Raw genomic sequence first — 19,348 nt, 5'->3', positions numbered from 1 at the left:
ACTATTTTTATTGTATTACCTACCTCATCTATTATTTCGATCAGGTTGCTTGGCAGCGAAATTGGTATGTAACTGTCCACATTATTAAATATTCGAGTTGATTTTATAGCGTATTTCAAAGTGTTCAATATTTTTGAAAGTTAATAACAGTGTATCATTAATACAGGTTCATGCTATTGTTTAGAAATCTACTTGCCTCTTGGACGGGACACAATTGATTCAGACCAAACTAGATTAATATGATTGAAAAAATTTGCGGTTATAAGAACAACGCTCTCACTATTATTGCTAAAAAATTAACAAGGAAACAAACTAATTGATCAATAATCTCAACCAGGTAGTCTTATTCAAGTTCCGGTTGTTATGTCACTAAAAGCGCGTTTTTCTGGCTCGATTTTTGTTGATAAACAAAAGTTGATTCAAAATGATTCTAATGTAATTAATCAACTAAATAACAGATCAACAAGAGTTTGATGAGACCAAACTTATCGTTTATTGAACCATCTATATCTCACAGTCTCACCTCGCTTGGTTAAAAATATTATCTGTTGATTTCATATGCGTTTTTTCATTTAAAAATTAACAATAGTTGCTCTGAAAGTATCATTTTGATGTTTTTAAATCTCAATTATGGATCACCAGAAAGAAAAAATAGGAAAATGTACGGAAAACTGCAATCTATTTTATTGCGATAGAAATTGCGTATTATTGATACTTGATATTGTAATGTTTATAATGTATTGTGATCCTAAAAAACGCCTCAAGAATGTGCTGAAGGGCTTTACATTCTCCCAAATGACCTCCCGAGCTGTCTTCTTTTTTCGAAACCATTATCGTTCTCAAGGATCTTTTTTAAAAGGCCCCCTTCCAGAAAACGGGAGTACCAATGAGCCCAATATGCCTCTAGTGCCGATGATCATTCTCCTGATTCTTGTAGGTGACGATTCTTCGTTGACCACTGTAGTTCTTGAAACTACAGCCACGTTAGATTCCGGTGGAAACAATCTGCTGAGTACGGACTTCTAGACAAGGTGACGGCTTTTCAGTAGTAGGAGGCAACGTTACGATCCTGGTTCGGTGCTACCTCCGTGTAAGCAACCCGTTCTAGTTTTCCCTTTGACTGTAGATGATTTGTTGTTTGCGGAAGTTCCGGCACGCTCACATAAACTGCGTACTTGCCCCGGCTTGCCACAATTCTTTTTTGGCTTTTTATTAACCATACGTTTTATAAATTTGGCGAACTACCAACGTCTAGAGTACATATACATAAGTTCACTGCTATTCTTTTATCGGAGCAATTATTCACTCTAGCAGCTGCTCGTAATATGTACAAGACGCTTCACCGTCAAACTTTGGGGTAAAACTGCCGATGTCTCCTTTATTGAGTTTTGCTCGTGAATGATTTTATATGTTCGATTTCATTTTTTTTTGCTGGAATATGTCTACTGCTCTTGAATTTTCACTCTATTTCTCTACTTCCTTGATTTTCTTGTCCATTTTATTCTCCATATCCGATTGGTATGAAAGTTTATCTTCCACCTCAGATACAATGTCATTTTTCAATGGAAACATATCCGCAGAAATATAGTTCTTCATAGTTAAAATTTTTTCGTCGATATTAGTCGAATTATCATTCTTAATTGACGAAATATTCTTATCCTTTTTTGTAGAAATTGCCGAGATCAAAGAGGAAGACTCGTTTTTGAATAGATAAGTTTCTAGTTCAAAGCCTTCACTTACCAGTGCCACTTTGAGTCTTTCTACTAATTCAGTCTTCTTACCGGACGTTTCCAACTCGCGATTCTCCAGGTCTGCTTTCAGTTCCACTACTTTCAGGTTAATTACTCTCTTAGTCATGTTTATGTCACTATTTATCTATAATACCCCACACCTTTATTATTTATTTAAACTATTTCCAACGGTGGGATGAATTTATACACACTGTCTCTTACTTATTCAATTTATTTAAACACTTACACTAAACTTAACTAACTTGTATAATTTAAATTCATCGGTTACTTTCTACTACTTTTACTGTTCACTATGATATTCAATTATATATGTACTGACCAACTGACACTGCTAAACAAGTACACATTTATACCAGAAAGGAATTTCTCGAATAATTGTAGAATGTTAACAAACAAAAACATAAATAAGAAGGTCTTCCTTGAAATTCGTTCTTAAAAACAATATAAACGAATCGCCGCTGTGATAAAAACATGTAAAAAAACAATATCCATCATAACTCAATAGGACCGGCTTCATGGTCAATGTCGTGGACGATTTCGTAACAATTTAAACAATAAACTAATTTTTCTCAACTATTATTTTCACCACATAAATCGTATTGAAACTGGTTCATCAATTCGATTGGAATTAAAGTTTATTCGGTACGTGAGAACGCGCCTTAATATATTAAAAGTGCTCTCTATTACAATAGCTAGTCTCGATAAATTGCATTTATTTTATTACAATGGAATCGATCTAAATCGAATGTTAAACTTATTTATTCACTCATTTAATGTATTAAAAGAGATACTGAAATATTCCGTTTGTTTCATTAATGCACGTGTCAAATGTTGAAAAATAATGTATTCTTCTTTCACAGGTAAGTCTGTTAAGCTGGGCGTAAAAAATAAGTAGGATTAAGAGCCCAGCATAGAGAAGATGTGACCAGTCGAAGAGATCTTTGACCCGATGAACCGCGGAAACAGGTAAATATGAATTAATTGAAATGTTACCTTAGAATCGAGGGCGCCCGTACCTAAGAACAAGAGCCATACACTCTTTCTTGAATTATAGGGTAAATAGAAATGTATGGGAAAGGGGAGGAGTGAGATGGGGCTCGAAATTTCCAGAAATATTTGATATTATTCCCTTTCGTAATGATAGTAAACTTACTGTTCCTTATCCCCTAATATCGATTACCTAAAAGTAATAATATGTCTAGTAATAATTAATGCGTTTTTTATTGTTCGTTTATATTGGTTAGAAATCCTCAAACAATGCAAAATTGTTTATAAAAAATTACCAGTAATCGATTTCAGTCACTTGAAAGAGTCACAATCTGTAGTTTTTTTTCTCTCTCGACAAAAAATTAGTGCTTTATGTTAATATTAAGAGACGGCCACAATTGTTGGACAAAAAAAGAAACGTCGCAACCCACGCCAGAGCATGACTTGAATGAGAACAAGATGATATTGTGTGTGTGGACTTTTAAAGCAATTAATTATCATGAACTCTCACGACCAAACCGAAACATTACAAATAAAGTGTATAGGGTTAAATTGGAGTGATTAGACGGAGCTTTGTAATAAAAATGCATACTGCACGAATCACGACGGAAAAACCACATCTGTTGAGATGGGAAGCTCTCCTACTAATTGAATAGCGAATATTTTCCAAATATTATCATATCCGATTATTATTTATTTCGTTTCTTACAACACGCCTTAATGGAGTTTTTCAAATCACAAAACTTTACCATAAAAGGATTAAAATACTATCTGAGCGATAGGTACAAATATGTAGTGCGTTCAAAGATTTCTTGACTTTATACAGTTAATGAAGTGCGTTTGGAAGAATCTTGTGCACGCGTCAGTCTCAACGAGCTTTACTCAAAGTTTCAACTTGTTGTTTCGTTCCAATTCATTGAAAAAGAACTGCAACGACCATGTAATCTTATAAATTGTGACGAGCGATAAAACTATCTCTTTTACTGTGATCCCACAACCAAAAGATTTTCCATGGAGTGCAAAGGTCACGAAAAGCACCAAAAAAATTGATAGGTACGAGCGCTTACATAACAATAGTCCAGTCCATACTGCTTTGCTTTTCAAAGCCGAGCTAAGGCCGAGTTGAGAGGTGACGAACTTAGTCAGACGTTCTCAAAAGTGTATGAAAATAAAGATAGAATAGATTGAAAAATAACAGTTTTTTTCATTTTTTTATATGTTAGACCAAGAAGTCATAGATCACACCACATACATAGTAGAAAATCAGAGCATCAGGCTTTTGCAGTCTCGACAATTTTCCTATATTTCTTTTTGTCCTGGCACTGTCCGTTCCAGCCGTGTTATATCCTGTACACCGTAATCTTCCCATCTCCTTTTTGGTCTTTGAGGCAATCTTTTTTTGTTAGATCTCCATTCTCTAAATCTCCTTATTCGAAGCTGAATTCATTCCTCTTTACTGTTTCCACTTTTTTACAATTTCCATATATTTATTCTCAACTCGAATTATAATTATAATTTGTTATTGGCTATTAGCTTTACAGTTTATTTGGTTTCATTTGATTGATAACATGTCTTGTAGTTTTTGTTATATTATATCACTAACCCATTTAATATTAATGTTTACTGCTCCAAAACGCAATAAATCTACAAGAGAGATCCCCCTGATAAAATTCTCTCGCAGAACATCTATTACCTCAAATTTTCCTTGATAACTCCCTTTTACCTATTGTTAAACAGTGCAAAATTCTTGGTATGACTTTCGATTTTCGATTCAACTGGAATCACCATATTCACGATGTAAAAGACATTTGCAACCACATTCAATGGGGCTCGGAAAAAACTATACTGCTAAGAGTTTACAGAACTCTCATACGCTCAAAGCTTGATTAAAGTTGGTTTATCTATATGTCTGCTTCCAAGTCTAAAACTGACTTATTGAACTCTGGACACAACACCACTCTTCGCCTTTGCCTTGGTACCTTTCGCGCAAGCCCCGCCGCTAGTGTCAATGCTAAAGCTAATGAGCCACCACTATCCTTAAGACGACAATCTCTTATCCTGTCAAATTCTGCTAAAGTATCTTTCTATTTTTCTAATTCATTCCCTACTTACCACCACATCCTTAACTACTAACTCACGAACAATTGTAAATTGTTCGCACCTCTACTCCAAAATACCAACCTTTCTTTGACCTGCTCACTTCCTTTGTCTTCTTCTCCCCTTTGGACCGAAAGTATTCCTTTAGTAGACACTCACACCTCACCTACCGTTCACAATAAACATGAATTCCTTAGCGTCCTTGTAGAGAAAGCATTCCTAGAAATTCTGTATAAAAATCCTGCGACCTAATTCTTTATACGGATGCCTCCAAAGCTGAATCTGGTGTCGATTGCACAATCACTAAAAACCACGAATTCATAAGTTCTTTCCTGTTACCTTCGAAGTGTAAGGATTACAGTATCCTTCAAGCTTTCAAATTTATCTTTCCTCCCATAAACACATCGCCATATGTACTGACTCTCTTTAATCCATGCAGTCAATTAAAACCATATTCACAGACCTAATAGTCCAAAACATTCACGGTATCTACCAAACTCTTATTGCTCTTAATAGTCTCTCTCATCTGGTTTCCATCGCACACTGGAAACGCTGGAAACGAAATTGCAGCTCACCATACTGAAGAATATTTAGGTCATGAAGGTTCCATTACTTATATTTTGGCAATGGAAAACGGTAAATGTTGATGGTTTCTGCAGTACATATTCTATAGAAGGTGATTTGCTAGTCGTTTAGAATTAAGAGCAAATCAGATTTTTTATGGAGATTAGAGCTTTTTTGCTCGATATTGAAATATATAGGGAATATCATCTTTCTTTGTCGAATTAAACGCTTATTTAAACGACTCCCATTATTCATTATCCGTTTCTTGTATTTTTTCTTTCCATTATTCGACTTATTATATTGTATACGCTTTTGTTGTGCAATTTTTTATATTTGTAAGAGATGAAACATTGTTTTTATTATGAAAAAATTGTCAATCGGAGTTTTCCACTTTGAGATTCTTTTTCAATTTCTTCTTCATCATATTCACTTCTGCACAATTTCGATGGAATACATGTTCTCTTGCATTATTGATTGTAATTAGAAACGTCGCTTTTGAATTAAACTGATATTTTTTCAGTTCTTCTCTTGGTGACTATGATATTGTTGGTATTAATTCATATTCACTATTTTGGAGTGAATTCATAATTTTCAGCATCTTCAAGATATTTCCTCGATCTTCATTCAAGTTGTTCATTTCATTTTTAGTATCGGTGATTGATATTATTATTTATCTGGTTATATTAGTGTTAGCTGAGTATTTTAAAGTTTAATTGCAATTCCTCGCATCATTTAATCTCCTATTTTTCTATTCCATAGAGACTCTTTGATAACTATTTATTATTTTCATTCCTTAATCATTTCCTTGCTCAATATCACTTCCCTATTAATGATTTTTCGAACCCACTATTTGGCATATGAATTAAGCTATTGATCCCGATATTTGACAGTATTCATTAAATTTTAAGAAAGTGTTATTTTTTGCAAAAATGTTTTAATACTGAAAAAATGTTTTGGCAATTATTGTATGAGATTACTCCTTTCAAATGCCTTCATGTGCAACATTGCTAGACATGGTGTATTCTGTAGTTAAAAATAAAGGATTTGGTTAAATACGAGATAAACACTTTACATATACCTGTATCTAAATGTTTTTTATTGCCCACTCTCTATAAAAGGAAAAGAACAATTCACAAAAGCGATTTATCGCAATCATTAACTTTACTATATTTTACTTCTTTAAAGTAAACTGATAGAAGTGAAGATAAAAATTTTATAAATTAAAATGTGTCATAGATTTTTAATGACTAGTTATAACATTACAAATTATTACTAACGAACCTCTTACCAGTAATAGACCAAAAAGGACAATTGTACTGTCTGAGGGCAATTCGATAACCAAGTTATCGCCTTCGGACACCGAAGTTACATGTTGCACCCTCGATATCCGAAGACGATAACTTGATTATCGAAACACAATTAACAATGTAATTGGTGAGTGCTGCTTTAGTGGTAATAAATAGCGTGGAGAGTATCAATATCACCAACGGTTCCCGAAATTCCTACATCATTTCGAGTTATAATTATTAAGAATGAAAGTACCGTCATTTGGGGTTGAATTGATTGACAAATATTTTTTTTGCTATTACGTAGAAAATATCCATTATTTCAATTTGCCAGAAGATGTGATTTTTAGGACCGGAGAGTAGAATAATAGAATGGAACAAACCCATACTGTGATTGGGGTGAGATTGTTCACTTGTATTTTAGACCATATTCAACAAATGCCCAGAGAGATACCTTAGCTATTCTACTATATCTATTTCTTATTACGTTTCTTATCCTCTGGGTTAATTTTTATCTCCAGTTGTTTGTTAAAGATGCGATTTCTTCCAGTTGATCAAAACCGATCTCCGGGCTATCTTGAAAGGATGGAAAATCCAACATCCAAGGTATGTGTGATGTGGGTGGAGAGAGATTTTTTGGCTGAGGCTATGTCATTTCCTGTACATTGTCTTAGAACACTTTCTGTGAAATGTGATGGAGGATTATCACCAATGAAAACTCTGCGACCTAGTAAACCTTTGGCGTGGTGTAAAAAAGCAAATTCAAACCAATCCGAAAAAATTTGTATGTTAATCTATCTATATATGTACGGCTATATTGGTATCCAGAGCCGCAGCCCCTTTCATTGTAACATGGTTCGCCCTTTGGCACTATGTCTGTCCACTCTTGCAAATGCTTTATAAATTACTTATGGAGGAAGAACGTTTCCTGATGCAGAACCGCACATAATTATCGAAATTGCTGTTTTATTGAAATTACAAATGCGTTCTAGATATTTCGTACCTCGACGAAACAGTATTTGTTTGACGTACTCGTATATCCCTTTAGTGTCTTTCTATCAAACTTCGGCCCAAATCTGTACCTCGTAATTTCAGTTCCTTGACTATCCAAGTCAGTGAAATTCGAAGAAAACCTCAATTCCTCAAATGGATCAGCTGCTTCAGCAAAAGCTTTTCCCTCGTTTTCAGTGAAAATAGTCGGTCCTTTGATTTTGTGAGTAGTCTCTATAAGGGCGAGAACCAAGTTTTCTCCTATATTTTACGCCTATTCTTTTAGTAAAGGGGTGAAACTGAACACTGTAATGATGATTAGTCTGGTTCCATAGACCTGATTAATCTGACCCATCTGCTTCAAATATATCATAAATAAGATAATAAAAACCATAAATAACCTATCGTACAAGTTGAAAAATTGAAAATCATCGTAGCGTGCCGGTTCGCTCTCCTGTCTGCTTTTTTAAGGTTAGAAACAATACTTACTTTTGGCGCTAAATTCAAATTTCTGAAGTAATTTGCTGATGAATCTCACACCTGGTTATCGATTTCACCCCATGTGACGGTAGTGACTAAATACTGGAAAAATAGGATAATGATCATTGCTGACGTAAATTCGATCCTATGAATTAATGAATGTATAATTTGTAATTAATTAAATACCAAGTTCTCATCGATATTGTCCTATTCTTGGCAACCTGTCTGACAGTTTAGTTCATCCCAGAAAATATTACTCTACAATTCTATGCTGGCCTGTATATTCACAAACGAGACAGAATTAATTAAAACATAAGAAAGCCGTCTAAATTTATTTATGGTGATATAAATTTTAAGGTTAAACAAAGATTAACATGAATTTTAGCTTCATCATCCTTGTCAGCACAGACCTATTGTAGTTAACTTGTTCGCTTTGTAATAATTAAAAACGTTAGGAACTGTTAACTGGATATCGATTTTAAATCTTCGTATCTAGCTTATACCAAATAAGTTTAAATTGTTTAGATGACCTTTGCATAATTTTTCATAGATTTTTGTTGTTCATTAAGGTGAAACGAAAAACATTTCTAAAATATAGTCTATTTTTATGTACGTGTAATAAAATATATTATTCCAAAACATAATATGTTGATTCTAATAGTATTAAAGAATAATCTAAATATTTCCCAAAATTTCGAACTTTTATTGGTATTTTATAACCATAAGCTGTATAGAACAATAGAAAGAAGTTTTAGATTTTTCCATATTGTAAGGAATCCCAACTCTTATGTGATTATGAAGAATTTGGGCCGCGTAAACGCCTAAAAATTATGTCATATAACAGTTAATGAAAAAACATTACTATTTAATTGTTTGAAATAATTTACAGACAAACATGTATGTACAAGTGTTTCAAATAGCAGGTAAACCAAAATTTCAAATAGAGCATCATTTTAAAGAAATATTTCGAAGGAAAGTAGATGCGTTCTCCATCAGAAAAGAATTTCCGATAGTAAACAAAGTTCTTGTCACGGTTCGAGATGATGAGGACTGTCATCAATCAAAGAAATAGGTTGTCGCTGGAAAAATCATTCCAGAGTCTTCTCAAATAATTTATCTACTTGTTAAAATCCACCAACAAGAAATAGGAGCAGACTAATAATAGTACACATCGGCATTTCAAACGGTTATGTTAAAGGTGGTTCATTGACTTTTGAATCTATTCGTTCCCGTGATTAACATGAGGATATGAATGCTGATGTTTCTAAAGAGTGGTTTGAACAAATTGTAGATCTTCTTCCTCAGAACTATATAATATAAATGGATAATACAAGTTATCACTTTAGACTTTTAGGAAAATTGGCCACATCCAAGTGGTTAAAAAAAGATTGGCTAAATTTAAAGAATATTAAGTTCCATCCTGGTTCTGTGACAAAAGAACTGTATTCTTTTTCTTCCCTTCATAAAGAGAGAAAAAATATGAAATTGTAGAAAATCGTGGAATGGCGGTGGTTAGATCTCCACCATATCATTGCGACGTAAAGCCGATTGAACTGGTATTGGCACAGATAAAGGGAGAAGTTTAAAGAGAAAAATAAATCTTTTGAAATGAGTTTTCATATTGGAATTATTCTTTATCTTCAGCTATTTGGAAGTTATAATTAGATGAAAATATAAATATACACCCTATAAATAAAATTATATTTCATTATATTCATATAAATGTTATTTCATACGAGGTATAATTCGAAAAATATATATTAACTGTCTACTCAAACAATACGCCTTTAGAATAAGAATGCTTCATTATTTATATAAATAGACCTTATAAAATTACCCCACCTCTAAGGTTAATAGTGCATAGTCCTAAACTTTTCTTTCGAACAACGTAAAAACACGTCTATTATGTCCGAAACTTTTGATTCCTTTGAACCTCCAAATGATATTTTTCCATGATGTATAGAGTCGAATTTCTATTATTGATGAGCAAATGCAAGACCAAGACCGGCTTAGTCTTGGTCCGGTTTTGGTTTTGGTTTTGGTTTTGGTTTTGGTTTTGGTTTTGGTTTTGGTTTTGGTCTTGGTCTTGGTCTTAGTCTTAGTCTTAGTCTTAGTCTTAGTCTTAGTCTTGGTCGTGGTCTTGGTCTTGGTCTTGGTCTTGATCTTGATCTTGGTCTTGGTCTTGGTCTTGGTCTTGGTCCTGGTCTGGAGATACTGAAGAGTATAAGTACACAAAACCATCTTATAAAATCAGTTTTAAATATATCAAAATCTAAGAACGAAATGTATATATGACATATTATTATATTTCTGTTGCCCAAATGTATGGTGATTAAATAATAAAATTAACTCTTAACTATCCCCCAGAAATTAACCGGCAACCCTCCATTTTAAAAGGGTTTATAACAAGATTCTTGGTTTAGCACTTAATTTATTATTATGTGATATTTTGAGGTAAAAATACACATTTTATAAGAATAAATTTGGAACATTTTTGAATAAATGAAAAAAAAGCAAGACTGAAAGAGTCTTGCAGGCCGATCTCGGTCTTGGTCTTGGTCTGGCAAGCCTTTAGCTGGTTTTGTACTTGCAAAAAATAATAATTTCGTATTCTAATACCAACACAAACATAGAGAGTAACATACTCCTGTGGCATTTAAGGAGAATTGGGCTAAAGCTATTCTGTTTGCCCCCACCAGATCGTTGTCTGTCTCTATTATTCCTTGCGACTTTTTTTGGTAGATTTGTAATGTATGTATATATGATGATCTTTCAAGTTACTCAATGTAATAAGTGTTGTTGTGTGTAGTGACTAGTTGTGTTCAAGAAATTATATTACTTCCAAATATTTCAGCAAATTAGTAACCGAACATTTCGAAGCAATTCCTTTATTTTACCTCAAATCCTCTACATAATGCGTTACTTCCCTCTCACAAAATGATACGTTTCAGAAAGGACTTCTTCTTCAACCTCGTTCTCATCACATTTTATAGGAACGACAATTTTCATTATTGTGTTTCTTGAAACTATCCGAAAGTATCCATGCACTCGATTCTTTTTGTCTTCTTTGTCATGGTTTTTTTTGCAGCATCTAAAGAACTTATTGCTACTGAAAACGGTCTTAAAATGTAGATATAGTTGCTGAAGCTCTCATTACTGAGGATGCAGCTTATTTTTCTGAGGATCAGCACCCTACGGTTTCTCTTTAATCTTTTCAGTGTTTAGCTGGTTCTAGATACATGATGGATTAGCTTCTATTTCTGTAAATCGAATTGTTCAGTTCTTTGTAACCTTCGGACAACTTTTTCCATGATTTCAAGTATGTTATGGTACATCTCTCGAAACAGCTGATGTGTCTTGACGTCGACTTAATTTGATGATGATAATTACATTTCATTTCAGTTGCAATACATTGTATCGCTTACTAATTAAGATGAATTCATAACACAAAATTACTTGCATTATTGAGAGACTTTTTAATTTGTAAAATGTATTTCTGGCTTTTTATCTAAATACTGTTAACGATAATGATACCATTGAATCTATATAATATAGACATAAATTCAAGTGTAATCTGTAATCACAAAGGTTATCTCGTTTAAAAAGGAAAAATATGACTTGATAATTTAGGTTGATAAACGATACTGCTTATCGAAATAATATTAAAATAGGCTGGATTATATAAAATATTTTGATGCTTGAAATGCATGTACACTTTATTGTTAATCATTAAATTAACTAAATATTATGCGGTTACACAATGTTGAAATTTTCAACTGATCATTAAATATTCATTAATGTGAATAATGAATTACGAAGATGTAATGTACGTCACCAACCTCTACAATATTAAAGTTGGGAGAACAGCGACAAATACGATACACCTTTCGCAAAAACAATCGAACATGTTCTTTCACGAATCATCTATGAAGAACATTGGACTCATAGAAAGTCTTACCTTGATTATTAATTTAGAAGTTTTATAAATAGCTTTACAGATCTTTAAAACATCTCTTAACAACAGCATCTAAAATCTTATTGGTAAATCACAGTTAACTGATGACGCTGCATTTTGGATACTATTCAGTAAACTGCTTATGAGACCAGAGTCTCATAACCAGTTTACAATGAAATCTTCATTCATAGAGATAAGGAACTTTTTATTGAAAAATTGCACTTAACGATGCTATTAAATGATAAAATGGAAGGAGGAAAAACATTTTATCTATTTATTAAGTCCACCAACATAAAATGGGCGCAGACTCATAATAGTACACATAGGCATTTTAAACAGTTTTGTTAAAGGTGGTTCATTGACTTTTGAATCTACTCGTTTCCGTGATTACCATAAGGATATGAATGCTGATGTTTTTAATGAGTGGTTTCAACAAATTGTAGATCTTCTTCCTGAGAATATTGATGGATAAAACAAGTTATCACTTTAGACTTTTAGAAAAATTGTCCACAACAAAGGAATGTGACGCAATTACTGATGCTATTAAATGCTAAAGGAAAAAAAAATAATTTACAATTGCCAGCGATGATTCCTATCAATGAGATAATCGAAATCATTAGATGGTCTATGTTCAATGCTAGTATACTGAATTCAAAACTCTCCTCTAACGAACATTTTTACAGCAAATCTTTATGCTACCATCTATGGTTTTGAATAAATGAGTTCCTTTTTTAAGCCCCATACCATAATATTAACTGATTTCTCCGGGGTCCTAGAAAAATAATTCTAATCGCTGTGCTGTAACGGTTTGACTTGAGAAAATTACTCTGTATTTTTCAAGTAGTGTGCTGCTCTATAAGAGCTCATTTTTTAGGAATCAGAATGGGAACTGGAAAATCACTTTTTATGGTGAGGGTGCGCGAATGATAGTTTTGAAGACTGTGCCGAGTAGGATCAATTCTAGTGTGATGTAGAGTGCTACCAGTGTCGCCAAAACTTATTCAATTTAACCTAACTTGACTCTTAGAACTCTCAAACATTTAAGTATATTCCTCGGTTTTATGTTAGGTTAGGTGATAAACTTTTGGAGTAAGACAGTTGGTATTCGACGGCAGCACTCTGCAGCACACCCGAATGAAACCCTAGAGTTCGTAGTTCCCTAGGGAAGTCATCGTTACTTGGCGTGTCATTTAGAAAAACGATAAAATCAATCACGGCGAGGAGTGAATTTTTGGTGTGAGACTACTGGCATTCAACGGCACTCTGGCAGCACTCTACATCAGACTAGAATTGATTTCTCCCCCTAGGTCAATGCCAGAGTCTTCAGAACTTCGACCTTATGTCCCTGTAACCCAAAAAAAATCCATAAAAAACTAACACTCTATTCTAAATCATTAAACCACTTCACTTAAGGTCGAATCCTACCCAGTACAGTCTTCAGAACTATCATTGTCGCACTCTCATCTTAAAACTTAATTGGGAACTGATGGGAACTATTTTTCTGTGATCCCAGAACTCATACTTTACAGAAATTACTCAACGCACTCAATCTTCAACAACAACAATAGCTTTCCAAAAACTGGAATATTAACATGAGAATTCCTTTATACATCTTGGTTTCAAAGGCAACATAAATGCAGATAGAAGCCACTCACACTTTTCCAACAAAGCTGGCGGCAATTGCAACCAATCACATCACGCAAAGTGATAATGATTCTTTCTTTCAATACTAATAATAATATATTCACGCTTTCATCTTTTCAATAACAATGTTTTTCTGTGTAAACTATGTTAAGAATAATTGACAACAACAATAAACAAAATACAAGGCACATCCAAAAGTGCGTTTTCCTATTAAAAAACGGAATCACACTTTAAGACACATATTTATTGACAAGTACAACAATGCTTCAGCTACTTTCACCACCAGAATGTCAAAAGACAGCTTTCCTGCCTCATATTTTTGTATTCCTCTGCTTTAGAATTGCCAGACGTCTTCAGTTCTTTTTCGTTGCCAAAACGCCTACCGGAGCACAGGCGTTTTTTAAGAAGAAAACTTCAAAATCACCAGAAGCTAAATCAGGGTTGTAGGGCGAATGATCAAATAACTCCCAGCCCAATTCCGTCAAAACAGCTGCGCCGAGGATTATGTGGACGAGCATTGTCATGAAAGAGGAGAACAACAACAACATTCACGCAGTTCCATAAATGTTTAAAAATTTCGGGCCATGCTAACAACACGAGGCGAAACCTGAACGTGTGGGATGTGATTGATAGGTCATAAATATCTCACACATGCGCAGTTTACAGATATAATGACGTTTTTTCACTTTAAAAGGGAATAAATCGGGAAATTCACTTTCTGAATGTGCCTTGTAAATTAAACCTGCAGATCTTTTGGATGAAAACTGTTAAATTGAAAGTTTGACTTATTTTTGAGGGACATCAATTCATTTAACAAAACTTAATATTGTATATTATTAAACGAATGTGAAATAGTATCAATAAAAATTCAGATTTTATGTGATGTGATTTTTGAAATTATCATTAAAATCACTACAACTATTTTCAAACCACCTGTAAACTCGATAAAGACTCATAAATCATAGTCACAAACTTTTTATGGTCGTTTCCCTATGTTTTCTAGAAATAACATCAACTTTTGCCGTCAACCGATTAACAAGGACTAAACTGATTCTAAAAGAAGAAAAAAGAACCTTTTCAATGTTGAAAATTGGAGTGACATGGAAAACTTGTTTTTAAACAATACCGTGCAGATTTTCGAACATTTCAATTAAAGTTAAATTGATGGCACTAATGAATTAATAAATCAAATAATATAAATATTGAACTAATTTATTAACAACTTTGTTATTCAAAAATTAGAAAAAGTTTATACATAAATTATTTTAATTTCTCATGAATTGTAATCATTTTCAATTAATGAAAATAACATCAACATTTATTTAGAAACTGTCAACATTTATTCTATAATCGACCCTGATTCGACTAATCAACCTTTAATAACGAACCTCATTATACGGAATTTCCATTGGATACAAATATATCCCGTCTATAGAATATACACCAACATCGATAACATTAATCGTAATACCATGATCATTTACTACGATAAATTTCGAAACTTACCCTCTAGAATAATTCGTTTATTTATTGGCGTTATTTACTCTGTCTAATATACATTATAGATACAAAATTTATTATTCGAAATTATATTATGTGGATTCACTTTATTTTTGTTAAAGTAATTTGTAAAAGTGAAATATTTTTTTTAAACACATGGAAAAAAGTTAATGAAAGTTATTGGAGCAACCCTTTCAACAAAATTCATAATTGACACTGTCTAATTTCATACTTGTACGGGGGTTGCTACTTAAGTTTTGAGATAGATAAATAAAAACAAATATTTATCATTGGATATAGCTTCATTGTTTTTAAAACATTCTAGTGAGTGATCTTTTCGACTGACCACTGTACTTATTGTCAGAATTTAAACAAGGAATTTATTAGTTGTTGTATCTCTTATTTCATCAAAAATAGATGGCATGCATACCATTAAACCCATATTTAATATGTTTATATATATATATATATATACATATTCGAAAACTCAGAAAATATATTAAAATTAGTCTACTTTGGTGTTTCATTGCCACATTCCCAATAAGATAACACTCATAATATAGCTGGCAAAGACTTCGTTACAATTCATACATATACATACATATATTTCTTTAACTTTAATATTCAATTGTCACAATCCCACAACAAACACGTATATATATATATATATATATATATATATATATATATATATGTAACGAATTCTTTGTGAGCTATATTATGAGCGGTTTCTTATTAGGAACGTGGCAATAAAACATCAAAGTGCACTAACTTTAATATATTTTCCGAGCTTTCGAATACTTATAAATTTTAACTTCACTTATAACGACCTAACCTATAGAATTTATTGTCATTTATATTCTAACCAATAAATATTCAGCTACATTCATAACGACCTAGCCTATTGAAATTTAATGTTATTCATAAATTAAATAATCAATATTGAACATCATTCACTACAACTAATCCTTGTCTAACTTATAAAAATTCAACGCTGTTCGTAACCTAACCAATTAAAAATTAATAAAAATTCCCATAGTATCCAGAATCAATATTTTAATTAATCTATATTTCTATCAACGTCAATTTAAATATTGAATTTGGAAACCTATAAATTTAAAAAATTTTTTATAAATATTATATTAATACAGTTCAAAACCACCAAAAATCTTGATAAATTATTGTAAGTAAAAATTTTATTATTGTTATACATTTATACATATATCTTGTATTTGACCATAATTTCAGTCCCAGACGATGAATACATAAGTATTCGATAGCTCGGAAAATATATTAAAGGTAGTCCACTTTGGTGTTTCCTTGCCACGTTCCCAATAAGATACCATATTTTGATAAAGACTTAAAGAAAAGTCGAAACGTCAAAATTTATCTTTCTTTTAAATATTATCAAAAAAAAACGAATTTTAAAACAGAAGAGACTTAAAATTAAGAACATTTAGATGCATTAATATATTAATAGGTCTAAGAAATAAGAAATTAACGAAATATATATATATATATATATATATATATATATATACATATTTGCCAACTAGTTTATGAACGTTTTGGATGTGGGATTGTGGCAATCGAATATTAGAATTAAATAAGGACAGTGGTTTCCTGAAATTTTCTCTTTTAAAATAATTAAACTCGTGCGACTGAAAAAGCAATAATCAAAATGACAAGTGACATAAATATAAATGAAATTTGAAATTATTAAAAAAAATAATTTGTCAAAATTGAGTTGCACTGTCGTAAAGATCTAAAATTAGAATTAACAGTGATATTTGTCAAATATTTCAATGCTGCTGTATGAGTTGATGCATGGTTCAAAGGAATCGTGGAACGGTCTCAATTGATAGAATATTTCAGCAGATTGTTCTAGAAAAAATATTAAAAAGAGAGAAACACGAAAGAGATCCTCAGGTATTTTGATGACATGAGAAATCAACATACTATTACTACGTACGTAAACTAATAGTTCTGACGAAAATTTACAAATCCAAACGAAAAAGCTCATAGCAAACATTATTATAGCAATGTCCGATAGAATGGAATACTTCTAGAATAATTATACCGCAACAAGAAAAATTAAAAACGTATATTCAATGTATTCCTTATGTTAAACAATTTTTAGCTAAGTAGAAAAAAAAACATAAAAATCCTTTGTTGTTGGCCTATTAAAAATATATATAAGTGTAGGTGATCCTAATAAAACGCCTTCTCGAATTACCACCTTATCTTATTGCATTAAATAAACATAACAAACATCTAACTGCATAAAAATCACAATGAAGACGTAATTAAAGAGGCCAGAATTTCGGCGAATGTAATTTACCGAAATGCGGCAATAAAAAAGGAAGGAGTTTTCCCAACCGTCCCACTATCCGTTCGCCGCTCTTAATATACATCTATCTGCACTTGAATGGCATATACCTACCTCGAATAACTTACACAAACATCGAGAAGTTTGTTCTTCTCCTTGTCTGTATCTCTCTGTTTCACTTCTGCTTCTCGGTAACGAGAATGTGACGTAGGCGCTCGCGTCACGATTGTGACACACCGCTAGAGGTGGGCACGACCCAACCAATAAATTTAAACATATAATATACGTATAATCGAAAATAGAAAAAAAAATTAATGGAATGTGGATTAAGGCGTACGTCTAATACGAAATGAAAAATTAGGTTGATTAATTTTAATTCATAGTAGACAGCGTTCAATTTATTACATCTTAGTGTACATTTATATATATATATATATATATATATATATATATATATATATATATATATATATATATAAATGCATCTAAATGATCTTAATTTTAGGTCCCTTTTGTTTTAAAAGTAATTTTTTTAATCATTTTTGGAAGATAAAATTTGACAGTTCGACTGACGTTTCTTCTTTATCAAAATATTTTCTTTCCTAAGAATATCGAATTATTTCAATAAATATGATATTAATATAAAACAGTCACGAAGGACATAATCCATTATCTAAATATTTCATTAAATTAAAATCTAAAACACCAAAAAGCAAAAGAAGTAATATATATCAAGTATCTTGTACTAATTGTGACGTTGTCTACTTAGGGCAGACATCTCAGTATTTAGAAAATAGACTGAGAGGTCATCAATACGATAAAAGAACAGAACTGCATTAACGAACCGTGAAATATCAAAAAAAAAACATAAGTTCAATTATAAAGGTTCAAAAGTTCTTGAAACGGAATCTAATACACCAAAAAGAGAATTTTTAGAAATGATTCACGTTCATAACAACGAAAAAGCTATAAATTATAAAAAAGATCTAAATTATTCAAGTAAAATTTATAATTCCATTCAATAAATTTTAATAAAACTACAAATAATTTAATTGATTACTGCTATATTTTTGAGATTTAAGGACCGAAGAAAAATTAATTTTTCTTCGGTTTCTTCTTAGTGTTGATATCATATTTTGATAAACAGTTAAAGAAAAGTCGAAACGTCAATATTTATTTAATGTCCTCTTAAAAATTAACGACGGTTTTAAACTATATAAACATTAAACAATATAATAACTTTTTCCCTCCAAATTTTTCTCTTTGTAACCACCATCCCAATGGAAACATATTATCAAATTTACTTTGATTATAGTTCATTGGAAAATGTATGATAGCAGTTAGTTTTTACAGCAACCACTTGGGAAATAACAAATAATTCCATAATTCAGTGATTGAGAATACTAAAATACTAAACTGTGAATTTTACTACTCCTAGCTAATAGAAGTTTTCGGACTTCTATTGGCTTTGTATAACCATAAGCTGTACAGAACAATAAAAAAAGGTTTGTACTGGCCCAATTTACGACGGTTTCATCATATTACTGTCTCATTCATAAGAATAGACTATAAATATCTCAATAAAGAAGTCGTTTTTCCCGATAAAGAGTCATCATCATCAATTTCCTCACTTCCAATTGAAATAATAATTGGTTTATTGGGTAAGTTTACAGTATCTACTAAATTGGTAGCATCAATTGTTTAGATCCATATTTTTCACTATTTTATCTACTATTTAAATTTTGGTAAATATTGTGTACATAGC

At 31.9% G+C, this 19,348-nt stretch overlaps 1 protein-coding gene across 5 annotated transcripts in view; it reads left to right on the top strand.

The window, feature by feature from the left end:
• LOC130447018 (AF4/FMR2 family member lilli) overlaps positions 1 to 19,348 on the top strand; it is a 570,483-nt gene that overhangs the window by 281,535 nt on the left and 269,600 nt on the right. The window contains exon 2 of one of the 5 annotated variants that reach the window (XM_056783615.1): positions 2,612 to 2,717. The exons of the other annotated variants lie outside the window; for them this stretch is intronic. Within the exon in view, the coding sequence (XP_056639593.1) occupies positions 2,701 to 2,717 (17 nt within the window). The 5' untranslated portion in view covers positions 2,612 to 2,700. The remainder of the gene's footprint in view (positions 1 to 2,611; positions 2,718 to 19,348) is intronic. 5 annotated transcript variants of the gene reach the window in all.

This window comes from Diorhabda sublineata, chromosome 7, assembly GCF_026230105.1.
Source record: "Diorhabda sublineata isolate icDioSubl1.1 chromosome 7, icDioSubl1.1, whole genome shotgun sequence".
NCBI classification, from domain to species: domain Eukaryota; kingdom Metazoa; phylum Arthropoda; class Insecta; order Coleoptera; family Chrysomelidae; genus Diorhabda; species Diorhabda sublineata.
Note: the sequence above shows the minus strand (reverse complement) of the source record. Positions and strands in the feature narration are given on the sequence as shown.